At 51.2% G+C, this 26,966-nt stretch overlaps 1 protein-coding gene across 3 annotated transcripts in view; it reads right to left on the bottom strand.

Moving 5' to 3' along the window:
• Positions 1–420: 420 nt before the first annotated feature.
• Positions 421–26,966, bottom strand: part of Itgb5 (integrin subunit beta 5) — a 148,783-nt gene continuing 122,237 nt past the window's right edge. For 2 of the 3 annotated variants that reach the window (XM_045147502.1, XM_045147503.1), the window contains exons 11-15: positions 11,302–11,524; positions 6,691–6,791; positions 4,350–4,469; positions 1,926–2,092; positions 421–1,135 (exon numbers count right to left, since the gene is read on the bottom strand). In XM_045147502.1, coding sequence (XP_045003437.1) covers positions 1,040–1,135; positions 1,926–2,092; positions 4,350–4,469; positions 6,691–6,791; positions 11,302–11,524 — 707 coding nt within the window. In that variant the 3' untranslated portion in view covers positions 421–1,039. The remainder of the gene's footprint in view (positions 1,136–1,925; positions 2,093–4,349; positions 4,470–6,690; positions 6,792–11,301; positions 11,525–26,966) is intronic. The other variant, XM_045147504.1, reaches the window with a different exon arrangement.

Raw genomic sequence — 26,966 nt, 5'->3', positions numbered from 1 at the left:
CTCTGCTCATGCCATCATTTTCCCTGCCATCTTGGAGCTTCTTCTCGAGTCTGTAAGCCAAAATAAACCTCTTTTCTTTCCCACAAGCTGCTCTTGGTTGGGTGATATCTACCAGCGATGCGAACCTGACCGCAACAGTCAAGTGGTACCGAGGAGTGGGGTTGCTGCTAGACGCCTGACTGTTTGAACTTTTGGAGCTGATTTTCAAGAGGAATGTGGAAGGATTTGAAACCTTGGCCTAAGAGACGTTGGCAGGAGACTCGGTGCTCTCGTGAAGCCCCTCGGGGAATCCCACTTGGACAGCCATGGTCTGGAGTGTTCGACTGGCCCTGACTAAGCTTACTGTCAAGTCAGTCTTCACTGGGGACAACAAACACCACTCAGAAAGTAACATACATACAGTATCAGACCAACACAGACTTTAGTTTTAATCTTTACTTCCAATCCCAGGTCTTCTCTTTTCATTACAAAACATGGACAAGACAAAAAAAAAAAAAAAGCCAACAACTGCAACATCACTAGAGCACCTCCCCAATTCTATCACCAACACCCACAGGTGCCAGGCAAACAGTTCTCAGAAAACTGGTAATCAGGACTATGCCATAAATGCATGACCCTTTTATTTCATAGAAAAACAAATCAAATGGAAAGGCCCATTCGTACGCTGGCTAGATTGAACTCTCTAACTTTTCCCGAGACCTTCTGTTCTGGCCAGGCGCTGGGGCAGGAGGGAGGTAAGGGCAGCCTGGTTCTCGGTGGTTCCTGCAGCCAGCAAGCTGGAGGCGGTGGAAAAGCCGAGAGCATCGGTGGTGTCTCCTTGCTTTTCCTAGACTTGGAGGAGGGAGGTGGTCCGGTGTGGCTCTGGCCGGCAGCAGAGTCATGGCCAGCTGCTACCTTCGTGGGCAGCAGACCCCTTGCTTGGGCTCGGTGGAGGGCATCTTGGTGCTTGCCTATCTAAAGAGTGTGATCAGGTGGGGAGCCGTCCAAGGAGCTTTAGTCTTTGTCTTCAGCGCTCCTCTGGCCTCTAGGAGAGGGAACCTCAGTCCACTGAGCCATTGTAGGATTTGTTGAACTTGTTGAAGGTGAAATCCATGGTGTGTGTGGAGATGGGCTGTCTGTAGAGGGGGTTGGAAGCCTGCAAGCACAAAAGGTAAAAGGGGGGCTGGAGAGATGGCTCAGCAGTTAAGCAATTGCCTGCAAAGCCTAAGGACCCTGGTTCGAGTCTCGATTCCCCAGGACCCACTTTAGCCAGATGCATAAGGGGGTGCACGTGTCTGGAGTTCGTTTGCAGTGGCTGGAGGCCCTGGTATGCCCATTTTCTCTCTCTCTCTCTGTCTGCTTCTTTCTCTCTCTCTCACTTTCAAATAGATAATTTCTTTTTTTGTTGTTTATTTTTATTTAATTTTAAAAAAAAAGGTTAGAGGACATGGGCTCTCACACTGAAGCCCAAAGGCTCTGGTCTACTGTTCTTCAGTTGGCTACCAGGAGGACATCAAGCAGAACACTGAATCAGACCACCACGGGAGCCCAGGACTGACTGCTTCTGACTTACTACTTTGTGCCCTAAAAGAACCCCGTCCCTCCTCTGAGCTTCCACTCTTTATCTCTCAAATGAGAGGCTGTGTCAGAAGGCCTCTGAAATCCCTTGCATTTTATTTTTTAAATTTATTTATTTATTTGTTTGTTTTTTTTTTGGTTTTTTTGAGGTAGGGTCTCACTCTAGCCCAGGCTGACCTGGAATTCACTATGGAGTCTCAGGGTGGCCTTGAACTCACGGCGATCCTCCTACCTCTGCCTCCCGAGTGCTGGGATTAAAGGCGTGCGCCACCATGCCTGGCTTGATTGTTTTTAATACCAAAGACACTAGCTGCCTTCAACCTGGCCCCTAGGCTGGTAGTTTCTCTGTGCCAATCCCCCGGCCTTACCATTTCGTAGCGGGCTCTGGAGCGCTCGCTCTGGAACCTGGCAAACTCTCTGCGGTCATGGATGGTGACAAGCAGCTTCCAGATGGCCAGGAGCGTGAGCCCAATGAGGAGGATGCTGCCAACCACGGTCAGCAGGATGATCATAGCGTTGGAGGTGGTTCCACATTCTGAAAGGGACCAAGGCACCAGGCGGTCAAAGGCAGGGGCATCTTGCATTCCTTCCTCTTAGGCATAGCTGAGAGGAAAGGTCTGTCCAAGTTGCCTCTGAGAGGCTGGGGAGTGGGTACAGAGAGGTTCCCTGATATCTAGACAGTAAAACATCCCCAGGTCACACAGCAAAGCAATGGCTACATTTCCCCCACACAGCACATGAGGCCCCAGCCTGGCTCCAGTGCAGGATGGGGGGACATGGATCGGCTATCACATCAAGTGGTCTCAGGAACAGAGCAGGCAGGAAGAGTTAGCGGGGTGAACTACTTCTCTTCCGGGGCTGGTCTGGGGGCCGGGCATTTCTAAGTCTAAAGTGAGGAACTTCAAGGAGTAAATGTGCTTATTTTCTAGTTTTTAAAATTTTTTATTTAAAATTTTTTTGAGGGGGTTTCAAGGTAGGGTCTCACTCTGGCTCAGGCTGACCTGGAATTCACTCTGTAGTCTCAGGGTGGGCTCGAACTCTCAGCGATCCTCCTACCTCTGCCTCCGGAGTGCTGGGATAAAAGGAGTGTGCCACCACGCCCGGCATAAATTTTTATTTGAGAGAGAGAATGGAAATGAACTCCAGATACATGGGCCACCTTGCGCATGGGGAATCGAACCGAGGTCCTTGGCTTTGTAGGCTAGGGCCTTAACCGCTAAGCCATCTCTCCAGCCCCAGCACTTGGAAGCGATGCCTCGCTACCACAAGAACGAGCCCTGGGCTGGTATCACACCTCCTCTGCCTCCGGCCCTCCGTGCATGCTGCCTGGGCACAAAGGTCTGGCTCCGCTTGGAATCGAGAGTCTCCGTGGAGTTGAGAAACAGCCAACCTTTTTCTGCTCCCTCCCCACTCCAGAGAAGACCAAGATGGTCACCCAGCGATTGCAATTACCATGAGGCAAAGGCTGTTGATTCCTGGACCCAGGACACTAGGCACAACTGTCAGTGTTGATATGACCGCTTGGCCTCCTTGGTGGCCCCAGGAGCTGAGCGAGGAGGTAGGGTGAGGCAGCACTCCGTTCTTTGCTCAGAATCCATCTTGGGGAGTATAGTACCCGGACAGTGTGACCCCAGTGCTTCAGGACTAGAGTCATAGCTCTTCTTCCTCCCTTCCTTTGTGGCGACCTGTCCTCCCCTTATGCCACTGCCCCAGCTGAATGGCTGGCTTTCTTCTTCTTCCTCCTCTTCTTCCCTTACTCCTCACATAGCCCAGGCTAGCCTCTAACGTCTATGAACTTCTGATCCTCCTGCCTCCACCCTCTGAGTTCTGGGATTAGTGTGCGCCACAGCCGGTCAACAGGGCTCCTTTCAGTTGGAACTCTGAGGGCTGCATTGTCATGATCCCCACGTGTGGGGAAAGAAATGCAGGCCTACTTCCAGACTGCTGGCTTGAGGAGCTGAGTAATTGCAAATTGACCTAGACGGTGTTACATTATGGGGGAAGAAATGAGGAGCAAGATTTAGGACTAAGATGCAGATGCTCTACAGGCCCAGCCTTTGTGGTGAGAGGGATCCACCCCGAGCACTGTGCAAGCCAGGTAAATAAATACTCCACCAACTGAGCACCGTCCCTAGCTCTGGCCGTCTTTCTTCCGAGCTCCAGGGCTGGAGAATGGTGGCTTTAGATCCTGATGGTCATGACACAAACTGTATTCCCATTCTTTTTTAAAAATATTTTTATTTATTTATTTGAGAAAGAGGTAGAGAGCTAGAGGGATGGAGAGAAAGTGAGACAGACAGACAGATAAATAGATGATAGCTGCTGCAAATAAACTCTAGAAGCAAGCACCACCTTGTGCATCTGACTTATGTGGGTCCTGGGTCCTTTGGCTTTGCAGGCCAAGTGCCTTAATTGCTAAGCCATCCCTTTAGCCCTATATTCTCATTTTCTTTTAAAGTTTTATTTTATTTATTTGTAAGCACAAAGAGGGAGATAGAGAGGAGAGAGACAGAGAGAGAATGGGCACACCAGGGCCTCCGGCCACTGCAAACGAACTCCAGACGATGCATGTGCCCTTTGTGCATCTGGCTTAAGTAGGTCCTGGGAAATCAAACCTGGGTCCTTTGGCTTTGAAGACAAAAGCCTTAACCTCTAAGCCATCTCTCCAGCCCGTATTCTCATTCTCGATGGAGTTTGAAAATACTGAGAAGACAGTAAGAACAGAGATAATCCCAAAGCAGGGACTGGTATAGGAAACAGACCCGGGGACCAGACCGTAGAGATTCACTCACCAGGCTCCTTGACGACGGTCAGGTTGGACTTCCCGCTGGGCAGGTCCGTGTAGGTGAACATCATAACGCAGTCCTTGGCAGTTTTATAAAAGCAAAGCACAGCCTCTTGGTCATCTTTGACTAAAAGAGAAGCAGGCAGAAATGTCTTCAGCATCTGTCTGAGCAGCACCTGAGCTACCAATGGACAGAACGGGACCCGAGCACTCGGGGGACGGAAGGGTGAGGTAGAGACGAGACGGGGTTGTGGGGCTTTTGGATGAGCTGAGTTCTCACATCAAGATCACAGGCCCAGGCTGGAGAGATGGCTTAGCGGTTAAGCGCTTGCCTGTGAAGCCTAAGGACCCTGGTTCGAGGCTCGATTCCCCAGGACCCACATTAGCCAGATGCACAAGGGGGCACCCGCACCTGGAATTCGTCTGCAGTGGCTGGAAGCTCTGGAGCACCCGTTCTCTCTCTCTTTCTGCCTCTTTCTCTGTCTGTCGCTCTCAAATAAATAAATAAAAATAAACCAAAAAAAATTTAAAAAAAAAAAGATCACAGGCCCAAGACTGGGTTTAAAAGGAGCCCGGTTCGATTCTCCAAGACCCACGTAAGCCAGATCCACAAGGGATACATGTGTCTAAAGTTCGTTTGCAGTGGCTGGAGGCCCTGGTGCATCCATTCTCTGTCTCTCTCAAATATAAATAAATAAAAACATAATCTTTTTTTTTTTTTAAGAGGCTGGACCCATGCTGAAACAGGGAGCCTCCTTTAGAAATCAGGCCATGCCTGACTCCTGAACAGCCCCTTCCTCAGCTGCCACAACCACTCTGTGACCCCACACTGCCCTGGACCCCAGGGACAGTATCACAATCTTGTCCAGGCACCAGCTGCAGCCCCCGCTTCCCTTAGGAGGGAAGGTGAAGAGAGATGCAGGATTAAGGAAGGGAGGCTCCAAGGTGAGTTTGGTCCTGAACCACCACCAAAGACGAACAGCACATGAAACGCTTCTCTCTGGCCTTTTCAACCTGGTTAGTCATGGAAGTTTTTCCCTGGAAGGTAAATTGCTGTGGCCATCAAAGATGAAGACTCAGATGTCCTCTGACAGCAGGAGTGTATTTTAAAAAGCCTAGCTGGGCGTGGTGGTGCACGCCTTTAATCCCAGCACTCGGGAGGCAGAGGGAGGAGAATCACCGTGAGTTCGAGGCTACCCTGTGACTGCATAGTGAATTCCAGGTCAGCCTGAGCTAAAGTGAAACCCTACCTCAAAAAACCAAAAAAAAAAAAAAAAAAAGCCTGAAGGAGGGCTGGAGAGATGGCTTAGCAGTTAAGGCGCATGCCTGCAAAGCCAAAGGACCCAGGCTTAACTCTCCAGGACCCACATAATCCAGATGCACAAGGGGGTGCACACATCTGGAGTTTGTCTGCAGTGGCTGGACCCATTCTCACTCTGTCTCTCTCTCTCCCCCTCTTCCTCTGTCAAATAAATAAACAAAAACAAAATATATTTTTAAAACCCCATATGATCGAATTTGTAAGCATATGATGTTATAGAATCATTCCTGCTAATCCCAGACCATTCCCCCCATTCACGGGTGTTAGCACTCGATCCACTTCCCACCTTCTCCAGTCCCTAGCCAACACTACTCTCCGTTCTGCCTACTGGGGACATGTCATATAAACAGACTTGTATAGTACCAGGTACATTCTTTTTTTTTTTTTAAAAAAAATTTTTTTTTTGCTCATTTTTATTTATTTATTTGAGAGTGACAGACAGAGAGAGAAAGAGGCAGATAGAGAGAGAATGGGCGCGCCAGGGCCTCCAGCCCCTGCAAACGAACTCCAGACGTGTGCGCCTCCTTGTGCCTCTGGCTAACGTGGTTCCTGGGAGTTGAGCCTCGAACTGGGGTCCTTAGGCTTCACAGGCAAGCGCTTAACCGCTAAGCCATCTCTCCAGCCCGACCAGGTACATTCTTTCTGCCCAGATACACGTTGACGTGTGTGGCGCTTGGCGCTGCTCCACGCCTCCACTGTGTGTCTGGATAGAGCCCAGTCTCTTCACCGTCCATCAGTTAACGGGAATCGACTGTCGTAACCAACGCTGTGCACATTTGTGCAGAGACAAGAACCAGCTCGGGGGTACGCCCCACAGCGGAGCAGAGCTGCTGGACCGTGCGGTGATTCTACAGTGGCATTTGGGGGGAACTGTCACGCCGGTCTCCATGTTGCACTCATTCCTGCCAGCAGGGCCTGAGGGTCCCGTCCCAGGATCCCTTTGGAAGCTGAAGTGATAACCAAGGAACTTCTGGACCCATCTGCTCCCCAGGGGGAGGTGTCTGCCGCCAGGCCCGGGAGCACTCACCGATGGCGTCCACCCACGTGATCACCTCATCCTTGCACAGGTGGCGACAGGTCTGGTTGTCGGGTTTCCCTGCACGAAGCAGCAAGCACTCGACGCATTCCCTTTGGGCAAGAGGAAGTGAATGTGACTGGTTAGTGGCTGGGCACTGCCCCCCAACACCTGTGTCCTTCCAATGGTGCAGGTCTCTGAAGGGCTGGCCGCTCCCCAAGTCTGGCCTGGGAGACAACTGTTCTGCCTCCTTGCTGCTGTTAGCAGAAAGCCCCAAGGCTCTCAGAGAGATGCGTGTGAGTCGAGAGGTATAAAGATCAGCGGAAGGAAGACCTTTCCAACTCTGAGACTAGGAAAACTCCCAACCTGTCTGCACGCAGCTGCCGCCAACACCTGTCTGCACATCAACTGGTCCTGACCCCCGTAGGAGGCCCTATGCTGCTGCGGCCGGTGCATGACGCTCCTGCCTGGTCCCAATTACACAACCCCACCGGTCACCCCCTGGCCACGGCTCCTCACCATCCTGCAGACAGACTCCCCAGAGGGCTCCTGGCAGGGGTAGGGAAATCCCAATACCTGGGCCCAACCACACTCATATATATATATTGTCTTGCAAGAACTAGATTCCAATATAATCCATCACACTCTCCTATTTGCACCTCTGGGTGGGGCTTTCTGGCGGCTGTGGCACCTGTAGAGGCTGAGCACCACTTTTCCTGGGCACTTCGGGCATCCGGCCTCTCATGCCTCTCACACAGAGCCTACTGTTGGCTTTGCCAAAGGAGCTGCCGGCCATTTACCTGGAATTGGGTCTACGGTCTCTACTGGTCCATTCTCTAGAAAATGGACGTGGAATGAAAAACAGGCTCTGGGCTGGAGAGATGGCTTAGTGGTTAAGCGCTTGCCTGTGAAGCCTAAGGACCCCGGTTCGAGGCTCGGTTCCCCAGGTCCCACGTTAGCCAGATGCACAAGGGGGCGCACGCGTCTGGAGTTCGTTTGCAGAGGCTGGAAGCCCTGGCGCGCCCATTCTCTCTCTCTCTCCCTCTGTCTTTCTCTCTGTGTCTGATGCTCTCAAATAAATAAATAAATAAATTTTAAAAAAAAGAAAAAGAAAAAGAGGCTCTCTTTCTCCCACCTCAGGCTGACAGCATGTGGGGATGCTTGATCACAATGCTCGATTAGGCACTACGCTTGAAGCTGCTAAGGCCGTTCTCGCTCCACCTGAAATTGCTCCGGCGCAGGCAGGCCATCGGAGGGCACAAGTGGGAGGATAAGGTGTGGTCTCTGCTGCCTCAGGTGGACTGGGGTGGCATCAGGCCCACACAAGATTACAGGAGGGATGGCTTAGCAGTTAAGGCGTTTGCCTGCAGAGCCAAAGGACCCCGGTTCGATTCCCCAGGACCCACATTAGCCAGATGCGCAATGGGGGCGCACGTGTCTGGAGTTCGTTTGCAGAGACTGGAGGCCCTGGCGCACCCATTCTCTCTCTCTCTCTGTTAATAAAAGATTATAGGAGCTCCTGACCCCTGGATGGACTGGGACGAGAGAAGTAAACTCCAGGAAAGAGCAGGTGGGCGAAACAGCCCAGTTGACAAGTCCTGGAGCTCTGAGGTCTGAAAGACTCCAAGGAACACAATCCCCCAGGAGGCTGGAGTAGGGCTCTGGAGCCAGCTGTGTGAGGGGGGCCACCACTATCACTAGGCCCTGGATCCAAAGTGAAGGGCTGATCCCACAAAACACCAGCCGCAACAGAGGACGGCTGCCACAGCTCACCCACCACGGGGCCTATGGAGGAGAGCAAAGCGCCTGCATGCTCGAAAGCTCTCGGGCAAGCTATGGAGGGATCACGCACAATGCGCGCCCTCTGGTGTCGCCTGATTCTCACTCCTGAGGAAGCAGGGGGTCAGCTGGTTGTTTGCAACTCAGGAGCTGGGAAGGGGAGTCAGAAAGGGAGGAGCTCTGGGGTCATTCAATAGGGCTCCCTCATTTTGCAAAGGTGGAAAATGAGGCCCAAGAGGAGACACTGGTAGAACAGCTGCCTTGCCTCCCAGACACCCTCCTCCCCACCTTCAAGCCATCCAGAGAAGCCAGGCGAAAGTGGGGAGAGCATAAGGAGAAAAGGGTTGTAACCCTCTTGACCGAGAAGTGACACGTCCAGGAACTCAGCTCTCCTAGAACTGGCTGCAAAGCCTGTTCTTCCGGGGCTGACCTCATGGAAACATTCCAGTTGGGGCCGAGCTGTCGTGGCTTGTGTCCTTCTGTCCTATCATGCGCCCTGCCCCAGACATCCAGGTGTGGTTGGGGTTCGGGACGGGGTGACTCTGGGGGGGGGTGTTCCCACGCGGACCTGGCTGGCCCTTCCACAATCCTCCTGGACTAACGTGGGGAAGAGGATGGCCTGCTCTGATGTCCTGCTGCATCACTGGGGCTCCAGGCCACTTCCAGGACACACCCCAACTTCCCAAGTGGTTGTAGCAGCCTAGAATTGTGCTCCCCATGCTGGTTAAGACTTGGAATGGACTATAGTTACTTATTGAAATAAAGTGAGTCTGGTCTTTTATTAAAAAAAAAAAAAAAGGCACTCCAAGCGATTTTGCTCCAGGCCTGTTAATTGAAATCAGCTGAGGCTGAGTGTGACCTCATCCAAAGTGAAGGGTGTGTTTGGTTAATTCTAGAAGGCGGAGATTAATTGCCCTGAGACGCCAGAGATGAAGTATTAAGACACTCAAAACCTCTTAGCAAGGCGGCCAATAGGGGAATGTCCTGAGATTTCCTTTGCAAAAGGATTTTTTTTTTCTTTTCTGTTTTATTTTAAAAGTTTCAAATAGACTGAAGGAGACAGAGGGTCATTGTGGCCAGGGGCAGATGAGAAGGAACAGTGACGCCCCCTTATCTCTGGGCTCTCCCTGTTCCTTCAGTTTTGTGCAAAGGGTGATAAATGATCAGGTCAGCTTCAAACATTTAAAGCAAGCGTTGTTTTCCCTGAGGCCTTTTAACTTCCTGAAGAAAATTCCACCTTGTCTACTTCTCCTCAGCAGGGTAGACTGAGGCTGAGGCTCCTTTAACTCCATGTCCCGACGACTTGGCTTGTCTCTGTCTCCCTCACACGCTGAAGGGATTGGTGGCAGTACCCAAGGGTTCTGCTGGGAGCTGGGATGGCACGGAGGGTCGTGCCTTGTCAACACAGCTGTGGCTCTGGCTCACGTGGGCACAGTATGTGGGCCATCCCCTGACCTAGCTTTTCTCTTTATTGGCAGCCAAGTTCAACTGCCCATGCTCGGGACTGTCTGTGGCCCCCAGCCAGCGAAGGTTGACAAGCGCTTCTGAGCTCAGACTGCCCAGCAGCCGCTGCAGGCTTGGGGAGCGTGAACTCGAGTTCATTATCGGCCTGGCCAGACGTTCGGCGGGAAATCCGCCAGAAGCAAACCGCACGCTTGCGTTCCCGGGCCAAACACTGCCTGCATCACCATTGGGTTCTGCCCGGCCGGCTCCACGGCCCGGGTGATGACACAGCACGTTCTCAGCGAGCTCCAGCAGCCAGCGCCAGCGACGCCTGCGTCCCAGATGGCGACACCGAGGCTTCACGACTGGCCACTGGCCCTCTGGTACACTCTGGTGTTGCGAAGGGCAGAGCCAGGGGTGGTCAGCAGCGTGGGGAAGACCCAGGGGCCGTTCTGGTGACAGCAGCCTAGACCACCCCCCTGCTCTTAGGGGCAGCTCAGAGCCCTCCGTGATCAGCAGAAATGGAGCAGAAAATCCCAACTGTCATTGGGTCGGGGCCTTTCTATCCCACTGGCCTCTGACTATGTTTTTGTTTAACAAGCAGTTCCCACCGGGGCGTTCGATGAAGCATTGTCTAGAGATGTTATGGAATCAGATTCACTTGGAAAAAGATGCGTGGTAGAGTATCTTTTTTTTTTTTTTAATTAATTTATTTATTTGAGAGAGACAGACACAGAGAGAAAGACAGATAGAGGGAGAGAGAGGGAATGGGCGCGCCAGGGCTTCCAGCCTCTGCAAACGAACTCCAGACACGTGCGCCCCCTTGTGCATCTGGCTAACGTGGGACCTGGGGAACCAAGCCTCGAACCAGGGTCCTTAGGCTTCACAGGCAAGTGCTTAACCGCTAAGCCATCTCTCCAGCCCCGTGGTAGAGTATCTTGTGAGAGCACGCTGTTGGCACTATGTCTGGTATCAGTGCTGGTTTAGTTTCATTTATTTCATTTTATTCTTGGGTGAGGGGAGTTCGAGGCAGGGTCCCACTCTAGTTCAGGCTGGCCTGGAATTCACTATGGAGTCTCAGGGTGGCCTTAAACTCACAGCGATCCTCCTACCTCTGCCCAACTGAGGACTGGGATTAAAGGCGTGTTTTATTTAACTCTGCAATCCTGTAGTGTCTAAATCTGGTTAAGAATTTTTCTTTGTGATTTGTGTTTAGTTTTCTTCTAAAATTCCCATGGAACCAGCATTCCAAAAGCAAGGATTCTGGTGACTGCGTGCACAAATTTTGCTCTGCAGCCAAGCTGAGCAAACAGGAAGCTGGGCTGTGGGGAACGGGGAGGCTGGCTAGTGAGGGCTGCTGGCTAGAAGACAGCGGAGGGAAGCAGGGGGGCAGTCCCTTACCTCTTGGAGCTGCAAGCATCTGGGCATGTGGGGCACTTCTCACACATCTCTCCAAAGGCTCCAGGCTCTGTGCACTGGCACTGCCCACAGACACAGTGCCCACGGTCACTGCAGATCTGCCCATCCTTGGCCCGACATGTGCTGATGTCTGTTGAGCAGTTACAATTGTCTCCGATGTAACCTGCGTGGCACTTGCATTCCCCACAGTGACACTCGCCATGGCCTAAAAGGACACAAGCAATGCGTGAACACCTGCCGCCCGGTGCCCAGCACGAGGGATACCGCAGACAATGAGACGCTTGGCATTGACCTCAGAGCCAGAGAGGGCCCAGTGCTGACGTGGCATAATGTACATGCAGGATCTGGGCTGGTGCCCTTACCCACCAGGCCCCTGGCCAGTCATGACACAAACCCAGGAAAACCTTCCAACTCAGCTGTTGTATATATATGCATAACAGTCCCCAACTATGCCCACATCTTAATCTCCAGAACCTGTGAATGCAGGTAAGAGTAAAGGATTGTTTTTAGGGCTGGACAGATGGCTTAGCAAAAAAGGAGCTCACCTGTGAAGCCTAAGGACCTGGGTTCAAGTCCCCAGTACCCACGTAAGCCAGATGCACAAGGTGGCGCATGCATCTGTAGTTCATTTGTGGCTAGAGGTCCTGGCGTGCCCATTCTCTCTCTCCCCCTCTCTCTAATAAATTTTTTAAAGTTTTTTTTTTTGGGGGGGGGCTGGAGAGATAGATTAGTAGTTAAGCGCTTCCCTGTGAAGCCTAAGGACTCTGGTTCGAGGCTCAATTCCCCAGGACCCACATTAGCCAGATGCACAAGGGGGCGCACACGTCTGGAGTTCGTTTGCAGTGGCTGGAGGCCCTGGCGTGCCCATTCTCTTTTCTCTCTCTGCCTCTTTCTTTCTGTCTGCCACTCTCAAATAAATAAATAAAAATAAACAACAAAAAAAGTACTTTAACTGGATGTGATAGCACACGCCTTTAATCCCAGCGCTTAGAAGGCTGAGGCAGGAGAATTGCTGTGAGTTCAAGGCCAGCCTTGGGCTACAGAGTGAGACACTGTCTTGAAAAACACAAAAACACCAAATCAAAGGATTTTAACCGAGCAGGTTCCCTTGGATGGCCCAGGTGAACCCTTAACACAGACACAGTTTCTCACAAGAGGCATGAAGGGCTAATACGGAAGGTGGCTAGGAAGGGGGATGGAGGTAACAGAAGTATGACGTCCTATTGAAGATGAAGGACAAGGCCAACAGCCAAGGAACGCGGGGAATGCGGCTCTGGAAGCCAGAAAAACAAGGAGTTCAACTCTCGCCAGAGCCTCCAGAGGGAGCGCGTCCCTGCGGACACCTTAACTGCAATCCAGGGCAAACGACTTGTGACTTCTGACCTCCAGCGGGTCGAAGTGCTCAATGTCTGGTAATTCGTTCCAGGCATAAGCAAAACTGTGCACCGCAGCCCTCCCCGGGTCCCAGCAAGCTGCCCACTTGCAGTTCTGATCTCGGGGGGCCTGCAGGCTCGAGATGAGGGCTGAGGAGCAACAGCTGGGCCAGGGCTCAGGGGGCTCACATGAGAACTGAGTGCCCTTGTAAACCCCCTTCCTTCTTACGCTAGACAGTCTTCAGTTTACAAATGACCGTGCAGAGGTGGAAGGGACATCACCCGAAGGCTCTGCAGGCGTCCAAGGCAGCAGCACCACAGCTGGCAGAACTGTGTGTGTGTGTGTGTGTGTGAGTGTGAGCACCTGGTGGACTAAGCATGTTGAATGGTGAGAAATATGGGTGTTGCCACCTTCCCAGGGGACCCAGGGCCTGACAGGATTCTTAACCTTTGGCACTATTAGTAGTGGAAAACAGTGCTATAGATTTTTAAAAATTGACTTTGTGCCGGGCGTGGTGGCACACGCCTTTAATCCCAGCACTGGGGAGGCAAAGGTAGGAGGGTTGCCGTGAGTTCAAGGCCACCCTGAGACTCCATAGTGAATTCCAGGTCAGCCTGAGCTACAGTGAGAGCCTGCCTCAAAAAAAAAACCAAAAAAAAAAAAAATCAACTTTGTACCATTTATTGCAACTCATCTTCCTTCTTATTTTATTTTTATGTTTTTAATTTATTTGAGAGAGAAAGAGGGAGAGAATGGGCATGCTGGGGCCTCCAGCCGCTGTAAACAAACCCCAGATGTATGCGCCACCTTGTGCATCTATCTGGGTTACATGGGTCCTAGGAAATCAAACCTGGGTCCTTTGGCTTTGCAGGCAAGCGCCTTAACCACTAAGCCATCTCTCCAGCCCTCATCTTCCTTCTTCATGCCATTTTGTTCAAGCTGACATCAATAAGAAAACCAAGAGCTTGTATTGCTGAACATCTAACTATAGCCAGTTGGAAACTGGAGGGCACAGGCTGAGGAATCTTGGGGGTGGGGGACAGTCCTTGAACTTTACCACCACATCAGAGTCAGCTAATCTGAAACTGGATCCCAGCGTCCCGCATCCCCGCTGATGAACGTGACCTGCAATGTAGGTCAGTGCTGACAGCCTCCTTACTGCCACTCAGCGGCTGGCTCACTTCCCCGCCTCTATGGACTCTGTAATGCCCATGACCTGTGGAGGACAGAGGGACCATCTGGAGCGGCATAGCCTCCCAACCCCCCACCCATGCAGGCCAGCTCTGGGGCTCTGAGCCACATAGCATTTCACTAAAGCATCCGACCAGGCCTCTGAGACAGAAAGAATGCCAGGCAGGCCAAGAGGAGGCTAAAGAATGCAGCTTCTGCCAGGCGTGGTGGCACAAGCCTTTAATCCCAGCACTCGGGAGGCAGAGGTAGGAGGATTGCCATGAGCTCAAGGCCACCCTGAGACTACAGAGTGAATTCCAGGTCAGCCTGAGCTAGAGTGAAACCCTACCCTCGAAAAACAAAACAAATAAACAAAGAAAAGAATGCAGCTTGTGAAAACCTCCTCCGTGTAGAGCAGCTGACAGAAAGCTGGAGAAAGCCACACTGCATGCAGTTCAACGGGAGAGAGAGAAATCACCAGTGCAGATACTCAACAGTGGACACTGCAAACCTTAAATTTGGCCAGCCAGGCCAAACGAGCCAACGGGTACAATAGTGGCATGTCTGTTATGGGGAAACCACTCTCCAATTGGACTGGGGGGGCTACTCCATGGGAGGGAATACATCCCTGATACTGAAAACCTACAACAGGGGTCGTCATGAGCCCTAGGGGTGTAACATCTGCTGCTGTCTGGCTAAATGTATATACTATGCTCATCAAACTGCCCAGTAAGCACTTCTCTTAATGTTCATACCCTTATATTAATGCTACTCTCTCTTTTGGTTAGAGAAGCTTCTCTTTTCAGATGGCGGTGACTGCAATTGAACTTGCCACGTCCACTTGCATCATTGTGCATCTGGAGAGTTGAACATGGGTCCTGAGGCTTCACAGGCAAGCACCTTAGCCACTAAGCCATTTCTCCAGCCCCGGCTCCCAGGTCTTTTCTAGTGACCCATATAGTGTCAAAACACTGGGCAGGGCTGGTCACACTTTAACCTCATTCAAATGTCAAACAGTAGCTCTTCCATTTGCCTTACCCTCAGCCTGCTCACTTAGACATCTTCCACATCCGTTTAGCTCTGCCCTCTCCTAGTGCCCCAGTGGAAAACATGCGTTAAAATGACAGGGATTGACCTGGAGAGATGGCTTAATAGTTAAGCGTCCAGGGGGCCTGGAACTGCCTGAGTTTGAACCTCCAGAACTCAAGTAAACAGTGACTGTAACTCCAGTCCTGCAAAGGGGAGCCGAGACCAGGGAATTACTGGCTCACAAAAAGCAACAAGCTCCAGAATCAGTAAGAGACTCCCATTCAAAACTAGAACTGAGCTGGGCGTGGTGGTGCACACTTTTACTCCTAGCGCTTGGGAGGCAGAGGCAGAAGGATCACTGTGAGGCTTTTTTATAAAAATTATTTATTTATTTGAGAGTGACAGATACAGAGAGAAAGACAGATAGAGGGAGAGAGAGAGAATGGGCGCACCAGGGCTTCCAGCCTCTGCAAACGAACTCCAGACGCGTGCGCCCCCCCTTGTGCACCTGGCTAACGTGGGACCTGGGGAACCGAGCCTCAAACCGGGGTCCTTAGGCTTCACAAGCAAGCGCTTAACCGCTACGCCATCTCTCCAGCCCAGGATCACTGTGAGTTTGAGCCCAGCCTGGAGCTACAGAATTCCAGGTAAGCCTGGGCTAGAATAAGACCCTATCTCATCTCAAAACACAACAAAACAAAAAAATTAAGGGCTGGAGACATGGCTTAGTGGTTAAGGTGCTTGCCTTCACCACTAAGGACTCAGGTTTGATTCCATAGTACCTACATAAGTCAGGTACACAAGGTGGCACATGTGTCTGGAGTTTACCTGCAGTGGCTACAGGCCCTGGTGCACCCATTCTCCTTCCCTCTCTATGTGCCTCTTTCTCTCCCAAAAATAATAAGAACCAGTGGAAGTTTAATGAAGCCTAACTGATGTTCCATTCCAACTACTGCAAGCAAGGGCCCCCGCCACAGGCAAGTGCCTGGGTGTGCAAGAGCACATATAGGTGGATACACCACACATACCATATTACACACACACACAAGCAAAAAAAAACTGACCCATCAATGCCAGTGTTATAGAGACTGTCAACATCCACAGGAACTAAGTGAGGACTAGACGTCATCAAAACCAAGCTAGTTGATAATGCTACCAAGGCAAAGTGTACTGAATTTAATGATGCCCATTTAGTGTATTTTTTTGTTTTTGTTTTTTGTTTTTCGAGGTAGGGTCTCGCTCTAGCCCAAGCTGACCTGGAATTCACTATGGAGTCTCAGGGTGGCCTCGAACTCACGGCGATCCTCCTACTTCTGCCTCCCGAGTGCTGGGATTAAAGGCGTGCGCCACCATGCCCAACTGATGCCCATTTAGTATCATGCAGTTATCAAAAATTTTTTAAATATTTTATTTATTTGACAGGGAAAGAGGGGGTAGAGGGAAAGAATGGGTGTGCCAAGGCCTCCAGCCACTGCAAACAAACTCCACATGCATGCGCCCCCTTGTGCATCTATCTAACGTGGTTCCTGGGGAATCGAACCAGGGTCCTCTGGCTTTGCAGGCAAACACCATGCTAAGCCATCCCTCCAGGCCTCAAAATATTTTTATCACAGATGGGAATGCTACCAAAGGGCATGTGAAATTACTGTGTACATGGTAGATCACTACATGTGCAAGATATTAGTACTACCTTTGTTAGAATGATTGACAGCTAAACGGATAGGACATTGTAAATGTGCCACTTATTTCAGCTCTACAGGATTCACTAGCAGTCCATCAGTACTGTGTGGCGCCAAGCCTCCTTTTACAGAATGTTAATACTGAGTATTCAGAAGGTCCCGGGCCAGTATTGGGGAACTGGCGTCCTGGAAGCTAGTAAGAAGCAGCCCAGCACCAATGCTTTTGTGAGGTTAAGAAGGACAAACTGCCAGGCGTGGTGGCGCACGCCTTTAATCCCAGCACTCGGGAGGCGGAGGTAGGAGGATCGCCGTGAGTTCGAGGCCACCCTGAGACTACATAGTGAATTCCAGATCAGCCTGGGCTAGAGCGAGACCCTACCTCAAAAAACAAAACAAACAAAACAAAAGAAGGGCAAACTGGCAGCTGCTTCCCGTTTTGCTATGGGCTGAGCTCCGGGGACCGTGAGCACAGGCAAGCTACCACAGCCAATGTGGGGGACAGACAGGCAAGGAGAGGAAGGATGGGAATTCTGCAGGTGGGAAATTGTACAGCATTCTCCTGACGGAAGATTAATAAAAAGTTCGGGGAGAAATGGAGGGGCGAAGGGAATATAGCTTTGGAGGATCACAGGGGAGGTCTGAGGGTGAGTCTGTGCCTCCGTGAGGTGCCCAGAAATGAATCAGAGCTAAAGGGGAGATCGGCTCAGGGGTGTGACGGCCTAAGTTCGAATCCTTCTCCCCATTGTCATGTGTGACCTTGGTTAAGTCTCTAAATTCTGATGGTCCACTTCTTTTCCTGTTAATGAGAACAGCACTACTTAAAAAAAAAATATTCTTTTTATTTATTTATTTAAGAGGGGTGGGGAAAGAATGGGCACACCAGGGCCTCCAGCCACTGCAAACAAACTCCAGACGCATGCGCCACCTTGTGCATCTGGCTTACATGGGTCCTGGGGAATTGAACCGAAGTCCTTTGGCTTCGCAGGCAAATGCCTTAACCGCTAAGCAATCTCTCCAGCCCACTTTTTTTTTTTTCTCGAGGTAGGGTCTCACTCTAGCCCAGGCTGACCTAGAATTCACTATGGAGTCACTATGGGTGGCCTTGAACTCACGGCGATCCTCCTACCTCAGCCTCCCGAGTGCTGGGATTAAAGGCATGCGCCACCACGCCCGGCTCCAGCCCACTTTTGTGTGTGTGTGTGTCAATGTTCTCAGAAATATTTACCCATTAGCAACGTAAGTCCTTAACATGGTCTCTGGACTATAACGCACCTGGGAAGGAGCTCAAATGGCTCACTTGAAACTATGTGAGGCAGGCATTGAGGGCTTTAGGAAAACAAAGCAGTGACCTGGTGAGTCACAGAATCAGCAGGAGGAGGATCTTACAGTGGCTCAGGACAGAGGGTGGAGAGCTCAGGTCTGAAGGTCTCACTGAGCAGGGAGGAGGTTCAGGCCAGGGCGTGAGAGGCCCCAGCCTCCCCCATCTCCCACGGATTCCAGCTTCAGGACTAGCAGGGGTGGGATTTCTGCATAAGGCTGATGGGGAGGGCTGGGGAAATGGCTTAGCTGTAAAGTCATTTGCCTGCGAAGCCTAAGGACCCAGGTTTGATTCCCCAGGACCCACGTAAGCCAGATGCACAAGGGCGTACAATGCATCTGAAGTTCATTTGCAGTGTCTGGAGGCCCTGGTGCGCCCAGTCTCTCTTTCTCTCTGCCTCTTTCTCTGTCTGTCTCTCAAATAAATAAATAAAATAAAAGAGCGAGCTGGTTGATAGCAAAATAAGGGTGGTGGAAAACAGGGCTGGTGTACAAGGAAACAAGGAGTCGTGGTCAGCAAGGCTCTGAAATGAGACTCTGGATACCTGAACTGGCACCAGAGTTGCCCTGTGTCTCAGCTCCTCATTTGGCATCTTTTTTTTTTTTTTTATTTTCTTTTTATTTATTTGCGAGTGACAGACACAGAGAGAAAGACAGATAGAGGGAGAGAGAGAGAATGGGCACGCCAGGGCTTCCAGCCTCTGCAAACGAACTCCAGACGCGTGCGCCCCCTTGTGCATCTGGCTAACGTGGGACCTGGGGAACCGAGCCTCGAACCGGGGTCCTTAGGCTTCACAGGCAAGCGCTTAACTGCTAAGCCATCTCTCCAACACATGGAATCTTTTTTTTTTTTAAATATTATTTTTAAGCAGAGAGAGAAAGAGGACAAATGAATGAGAATGGGCACACCAGAGCCACCTGCCACTGCAAACGAGTTGCAGATGCATGTGTCGCTTTGTGCATCTGGCTTCATGTTGGCACTAGGGAATCAAACTGCGGCCACGAGGCTTTGCAAGCAAGTGCCTGTGACGGCTGAGCCACCCCTCCAGGTCCCCAGCTGCTTATTTGGAAGTGAGGCTGATAGAAGTACCTCCTCATGGGGTGGTCCTGTGAGCTAAGTCAACCTGTATAAAGTGCTACAACATGCTTGGTCTTTAGAAAGTGCTTGATAAATGCCATCTTCCTCGTCCCTGTGGTCACTGCAGGTGACATGGGGAGAGAGTGTTGTAGAGCGCATCTCCCAAGAGGAGGAGAACGCTTCTTGAAGAAACTTTTTTTTTTTTTAATCTTCTATAGACAGTCTTGTCAAAGGTAGCTCTTTTTTTTTTTAAATTATTTATTTATTTATTTGAGAGCGACAGACACAGAGAGAAAGACAGATGGAGGGAGACGGAGAGAATGGGCGCGCCAGGGCTTCCAGCTTCTGCAAACGAACTCCAGACGCGTGCGCCCCCTTGTGCATCTGGCTAACGTGGGACCTGGGGAACCGAGCCTCGAACCGGGGTCCTTAGGCTTCACAGGCAAGCGCTTAACCACTAAGCCATCTCTCCAGCCCGAGAACGCTTCTTGACAGCTAAAATTGAAGGCCTCCAGGCTGGAAGCTCCCACACGTTTCCCTGATCCATACCCAGTCTGAAGCAGCCACCATGCCCAGGTCAAAGTACTAAGAAGCTACCCGAAGAACATCAGACCCTGAGCTGCTGGGCCACAGAGCCCAGGCTGGAGGGCAGGCGGTGCAGACGCCCTCTGGGTCCTGGTCGGACAGCTCACATACAAGGAAACTAAAACCTGAATATAGCTGGCTGTGGTGGCGCACGCCTTTAATCCCAGCACTTGGGAGGCAGAGGTCGGAGGATCGCCGTGAGTTCGAGGCCACCCTGAGACTCCATAGTGAATTCCAGGTCAGCCTGGGCTAGAGTGAGACCCTACCTCAAAACATGCCCCCCCCCAAAAAAAAAAAACCCTGAATGTAACTTTGAAGCAAGGAGGATAAGGAAGCAAGCATGGCCCCAGCCTGAAGTGAGGCGAGGCCCTCACGTCCAGACCCAGTTCAAGCACCCAATCCACTTCACCCACGAGCTCAACACCACGTCTGCAGAGGCTGGAGGTGGCCCTGGTGACCTCACAGAACTGGGTCTGGAGGAAGGGAGCAGCTTCGATGGGGAGAAGTAACAACAGTTCTCATCTTCCCGTCCTCAGCTCAGAAACAAGGGTCATGAAAGCAGGCAGAAGCCTTCCTTTTGGTGGCACAGATCCATCTCTCCATATCTGGTTCCAAACAGGTTCCCATCTAGCTCTGGAATATACTGGTTCCCTCCCCTCCCCATCCCTCCACTCAGGGAAGCCATTCTGGCTGGGATCAGTTCCCCAGTCTGGCAGGGGTCTTCCCTGTCCCACAGTCCTGTCCCCTCTCTCTCCCCCAGTGTCTCTCTCCCCCTCATGTGCAGACACAACCACTGTCCTCTTATCCCTCACAGTCCCAAGGCGCTCCCTCCCTTTCCCATGCCCTCTCTCTCAGCAAGCTGCCTGTCCCAGGTGTCCCCTTTCCCTCAGAGAGGACAGCCACATAAACAGGAAGTGGCTAAGGAAGCAGAAGTTGGGGGGGGGGCAGCCCATCTGGGGTGATTTCCCTGGCATCTCAAGTCAGGCTTCACGTGTGTTCTAGACAGCTCCGAGTGAGACCATGGGCCAAGCGTCTGGAACTTTCTAGCTGTCCTTAGAGGAGCAGGAAAGCAAGATGCTTCCTGTACTTCAGGTCTTGGTGTGTATGTGCCTGGACCCTGTGAGACCTTCTCTCTGCGCCTGTGCGAAGGTGACATGGGGGTCCTCACCACACGGGCATCCTGGGCACTCTCACACCAGACTGCAGTCTGGAGCTGGGGACCAAACAGGGGTGACTTTCAATGCCAGACACATTCCCAAGCTTCCAAGGGAGATGGCCTCCATCCGGGGCTTTGAATAGGAAGGGGAAATCCCTCCAGACACGCGCTGTTCCCGGGGTTCTCTGTTGACAGTCCGGCTGGAGTTACGTAAACAGACCCCCCTGTGTTCTCCTGTGTCCCTGCCTCGCCTGAGTTGCTGGGTGTTCTCCTGGTCTGGTCCCAAGGCAGTGTGCCCATCCCACTGGTTGACAATTTACCCTCTATGCGCAGATCTTAGTTCTAGAAAAAGTCTCAAGAGCAACCAGATAACCCTCTTGGGACATTCAGATCTTGGCATGTGCTTCCTGAAGGTGGTGACTAATAAATAGAACTTTCCAGCTCAGGGCAGCCTCTTGCTTACTGTCAACCCGGGCTCATTAAATTTGGGCTGTGGAGAGATGGCTTAGTGGTTAAACGCTTGCCTGTGAAGCCTAAGGACCGCGGTTCGAGGCTCGGTTCCCCAGGTCCCACGTTAGCCAGATGTACAAGGGGGCGCACGCGTCTGGAGTTCGTTTGCAGAGGCTGGAGGCCCTGGCGCGCCCATTCTCTCTCTCTCTATCTGCCTCTTTCTCTCTCAAATAAATAAATAAAAACAAACAAACAAAAAGGCTCATTAAATTCAACTGTGTGTCCTCTCCTATGAAGGCCCTGGAGTTTTATAACACGTACTGTCAAGCAATGCCAGCAGGTGCTGGCTCTGGCACGCGTCAGTATCCTCCCTAAAGAGGAGAGACCCCCGCCCCTCACCTTGCAGGGGTGCAGACCAGCAGCCACATGGCCAATTTGCTTTGACGCTTACTGCCTGCAATTAGACCTCAGGCCACTAAAATCTTTTCACAATACCTGGACAGAATGCTGACAAGCAGCCAGTGCTACAGTGGATCTGGAAGGTCTCCCAAAGGTGCCTGCGCTGGAGGCTTAGTCCCCAGGATGGTACCACTGGAAGGACCTTTGCTAGGCGGAAGAGGTAAGGTCGCTGAGGTGGGCAACTGAAGGGAATAGTGGTCCCCAGCCCCTTCCTCTCTCTCTGCTTCCCAGATGCCATCCTGTGAGTGGCATTGCTCAGCCATGGGCTCCCCTCCCTGAACTGCTGCTGCCTCACAAGCCCAAAGCAGTGGAGCCAAGAGATCATGGACGGCACCTCCAGAAGCCAGAACAAGTTTTCCTCAGCTTACATTGACTTCCTAAGGTCTTTTTGTCAGTACAGTGGAAAGCTGGCACGGCCTGACATTGTGCCAATCTCTTTACACAAACTACCTCAGTCTACCCAACAATCATGGGTGTAGTTACTACCTAAATTTTTGCATGTGTAGAAAACGAGGCACAGAGAGGCTATGGTGGTTTGATTCAGGTGTCCCCACCCCCATAAATTTGTGTTCTGAACGCTTGGTCCCCAGCTGGTGGCAATTTGGGGATTGGAGCCTTCTGGAGGCAGTGTATTGCTGGGGATGGGCTTCTGGGTGTCACTGCCAGCCTCCTCTTGCCAGTGTTTGGCACACTCTCCTGCTGCTGTGGTCCATCTGATGTTGGCCAGGAGGTGATGTCCACCCTCTGCTCATGCCATCCTTTCCCCTGCCAGCGTGGAGCTTCCCCTCGAGTCTGTAAGCCAAAAATCAACTCTTTTCTCCCATCAACTGCTTTTGGTCAGGTACTTTCTGCCAGCAACAAGAAGTTAACTGCGACAGAGAGCAGGCAAGTTCTCCGAAGTTACACAGCAGGCCCAGGCCGCAGGGATCTGGACTGTCTCTGACTCAGGAGTCTATATTTATATAACCAGGGGATACAGTGTCGATTGATTGGTAGTAAGTAAAAAATAACATATAAGACAACCGCTTAAGATAACGCAAGTTGCAGTATAGCGAACAGTCTGCCTAGCCCCCTTATCCATAAGTCTGGCTCTTTCCACCAGAGGCACAGAGTGAGCAAGGGTGGCCCGGACAAGCTGGTCAGTTTCTCCACCACCACCACAGAGACGATGCTGATGTGTTGGGGGCAGACAGGGGCTGAAGGGGGGCTGGAGCAAGACCTTGGGTTAAGACATGGGCTTGGAGAAAGTGAAGGAAGGAGGGTATCTATGGTGGAGATTAGCAGGAATTTTGAGGCTGACTGAGGAGCTTGCAGAGAAGCACCCTGGAGGGGAGGCTGGGATGGAAGTGGGAGACTGAGCGCGATGGGGCTCCATGGGGCTTGTTGGGGAGGGAAGATAGCGTGTGGGGGAGGGGCAGAAGCTTGACTGGATCCTTTTCCGAGGTAGGGTCTCGCTCTAGCCCAGGCTGACCTGGAATTCGCTGTGTAGTCTCAGGGTGGCCTCGAACTCACGGCGATCCTCCTACCTCTGCCTCCCGAGTGCTGGGATTACAGGCGTGCGCCACCACGCCCAGCTTGACTGGCTCCTTTAATGCCATGCTGCCTGAAGGCAAATTCCTATGACCGGCAGGGGCTGAGGCTCCCAGGCCATTGTACCTTCTGTCTGGCCCATTTCCCTTCCACTCAGTCAGGCTGCCCTGAAGATCCTTCAATGGCTCTTCATCACTGCAATACAAGATTTTCTTTCCCTAAAAGTATTATTTATTTATTATTTATTTGAGAGTGAGGCAGAGAATGGGCACTCCAGGGCCTCTAAGTCACTGCAAAGAACTCCAGACACCTTGTGCATCTGGCTTACATGGGTACTGGGGAATTGACCTGGGTCCTTGAACTTCGCAAGTAAGCGCCTTAACCACTAAGACATCTCTCCAGGCCAAGGTTTTCTTTTCTTTTCTTTATTGTGCTTTTTTGTTTTGTTTTGAGGTGGTATCTCACTCTAGCCCAGGATGACCTAGAACTTGCTATGTAGTCACGGCGATCCTCCTACCTCTACCTCCCAAGTGCTGGGATTAAAGGCTATGCACCACCACGCTCGGCAAGGTTTTCTTTGTAAAATAATCACTTTGTGAGGCTGGAGAGATTACTCAAGGGGTTAAAGGTGCTTCCTTACAAAACCTAAAGGCCTAGTTCAATTCTCCAGTACCCACAAAGTGGCACATACATCTGGAATTCATTCACAGTAGTAGGAGGTCCTACTGTACCCATTCTGTTTTTTTTGTTGTTTTTTTTTTTTTGGTTTTTTGAGGTAGGGTCTCACTCTAGCTCAGGCTGACCTGGAATTCACTATGTAGTCTCAGGGTGGCCTCGAACTCATGGCGATCCTCCTACCTCTGCCTCCCTAGTGCTGGGATTAAAGGCGTGCGCCACCACGCCCGGCTTCAAATAAAAATATTTAATAAATAATCCCTCAGCTGCAGTGCGGACGCCACAAAGATTTGCATGGTGGGAGTGAAGGAGGAGAAAAGACGGAGTTCAAAGAAGCACAGAAGCTTCCTGGTCATGATGGCGAATGGATGGGGAGCTGGGGAGAAGGCAGAACTTGAGCTCATCTGGGGACATCCTGAGACCTGCAAATGGCTCTGGGAACTCAGGAGCAAGTGTGAGCAGCTAAAGTAGGGTCCAGAAGACAGTCATGGGGAGAAGGGGGTGCAGAGGTGGCCAGGACCCAGCTGTGGACGACTCCAAGCCCGGGCGGCCAGGCTAGGAGAAACATATCCCAACACGGAGACTGAAAGTGGGAAGAAACCATGTTGAGGACAAAAGAGAGATGAGGGCAGAATCCACATGAAATGTGCTAAAGGCTGAGTGGGAAGTGAATGAAGACAGTGATTTTACACAGCTGCTTTATTTATTCATTTTATTTGAGAGAGAAAGGCAGAGAGAGAATGGGTGTGCCAGGGCCTTGAGTCACTGCAAATGAACTCCAGATGTAAGCGCCACCTTGTGCATCTGGCTTAGGTGGGGCCTGGGGGGAATCAAAGCTGCGTTCTGTGGCTTTTGTGGCAAAGTACCTTAACTGCTAAGCCATCTCTCCAGCCTCACAACTGCTTTTTTTTTTCAATTTTATTTTATTTTATTTTTTTAATTTTTAAAAATTTTATTAGCATTTTCCATGCTTATAAGAAAAAATCCCATGGTAATTCCCTCCCTCACAACTGCTTTTTGAGAGACAGTAACTGCTGGTCAGTGTGGCAGGCCCGCAGGCCTGATTGGGAGCATTATTATTTGCTTTCTTCCCCTGCCTTTCTCCTTCCCTCCTTCCTTCCTTTCCCCCTTTCCTCCTGGCAGTCGTATGTTCAAAACCTAACCAGATCCAGGTATGGTGGTGCATGTTTGTAATCCTAGCACTTGGGAGTTGGAGGTAGGAGAACGACACAAATTTGAGGCCAGTTTGGTTCCTCGTGAGTTCCAGGCCAGCCAGGGATACATAGCAAGACTGCTTAAAAAAAACAAAAAAAACAAGGGCTGGAGAGATGGCTTAGTGGTTAAGCGCTTGCCTGTGAAGCCTAAGGACCCCGGTTCGAGGCTCGGTTCCCCAGGTCCCACGTTAGCCAGATGCACAAGGGGGCGCACGCGTCTGGAGTTCGTTTGCAGAGGCTGGGAGCCCTGGCGCGCCCATTCTCTCTCTCTACTTACCTTTCTCGCTCTGTCTGATGCTCTCTCATAAATAAATAAAAAAATGAACAAAAAATTTTTTTAAAAAAGCTGGGCAAGGCGACACATGTACTACTGTGAGTTCAAGGCTAGCTGAGGACTACAGAGTGAGTTCCAGGTCAGCCTGGCTAGAGTGAGACCTTTCTTTGGGGAAAAAAAACAAACACCCTGGCCAGAGCACTTAACATGAAGAATACAAAAATGCAATATTCATTTAGTTACTTATTTGCAAGGAGAGCGAAATAGAAGAAAGAGAGAGAGAATGGCATGCCAGGGCCTTCGCCCACTGCAAACACTCCAGATGCATGCACCACTTTGTGCATATGGCTTTACGTGAGTACTGGGGAATTCAACTCAGGTAGTTAGGCTTTGCAGGCGACTGCCTTAACCGCTGGCCATCTCTACAGCCCAAGAAGGCAATATTTATTTATTTGCATGCCTTGTCTTAGGAGACCACAAACCTATACAAAACCAAAGGCTGTTAAGTTTTTCCGTGCCCCATATTTTGTTTGCTATGGGGCCCATGGAAGACCTTAGCACGCTAGTTGGCCAGACGTCAAGTGTTGAGGGAAGACATCAGTGCTGGACATTTGGAGAGGAACACAGGTATCACTGATTCCTATGGAAGTTAAACACAGAACAGGATTTGGGTTTCGCCTTCCTTTACCACAGCTATGGGCACGCACAAATCATAGGCTGTACCTGTCACTGGCCCAGCTCCAATTTATTGCCCCTCTCAACCTGGCGCTCAGTGCTGCAGACAATGGCACTCCCTCGGTCTCGGGGCTCATGGTTGACACACCAGCCCTAACAGTGGCAATGGCCCACATCCTGTGCCTGGACTACACGCTGCATTCTGAGGAGCAAAATACAACCATGATGATACAAAACAAGATGATGATGCTTAAGCTAAGTTTCTCCACCCGTCAACCTCGCTTTCTGAGACTACAGCGCTGGCTAGAAAGCCAAGACTCAATGGCCACAGAGCCGTTCTCAATGGATACTTCTTTAAAAAGAAATTCATGAGAGAGAGAGAGAGAGAGAGAGAGAGAGAGAGAGAGAGAGAGAAAATGTGCAAACCAGGTCATCCAGCCACTGCAAATGCACTCCAGATGCATGCGCCATGTGCATCTGGCTCACACGGGTCCTGGGGAATTGAACCTGGATCCTTTGAGTTTGTAGGCAAGTGCCTTAGCCGTTAAGCCACCTCTCCAGCCTTCAATGGATACGTCTGCCTGTTGCCATGCAAACGCCTGGCCAGTAAGTCCCTCTGGCTGCTACTGCCTTGTGTTTGTCACCTCTGTCAGTCCTGGGGAGATCTCAGTGGAAGGAGGATGGAAAAACCCCATGTTCTTTAATGAACTCACCGTTCTGGTTTCTGAGTTTTCTGCCAATGACTGGGGGAAATGAGCCATAGTCCTTGTCAAGACCCCGAGGGCTGACTCAGAAAGAGAAACAAGTGACCTCAGTTCCTCACCTCGGGTTGGCTTCACCTGCCCAGCCTGCCTGAGGGGTACCTTGGGGAGATGCCAGCCACATCTGGAGTGTGAACTCTCCACCACCTGGGTCACTACAACAGGAGGAGAAGGTTGCTCTGTTTCAAGTTGGAAAACTGTCATGTCGTTGTGGTCGGTGG

Source organism: Jaculus jaculus, chromosome 4 (genome assembly GCF_020740685.1).
Source record: "Jaculus jaculus isolate mJacJac1 chromosome 4, mJacJac1.mat.Y.cur, whole genome shotgun sequence".
NCBI lineage: Eukaryota > Metazoa > Chordata > Mammalia > Rodentia > Dipodidae > Jaculus > Jaculus jaculus.
Note: the sequence above shows the minus strand (reverse complement) of the source record. Positions and strands in the feature narration are given on the sequence as shown.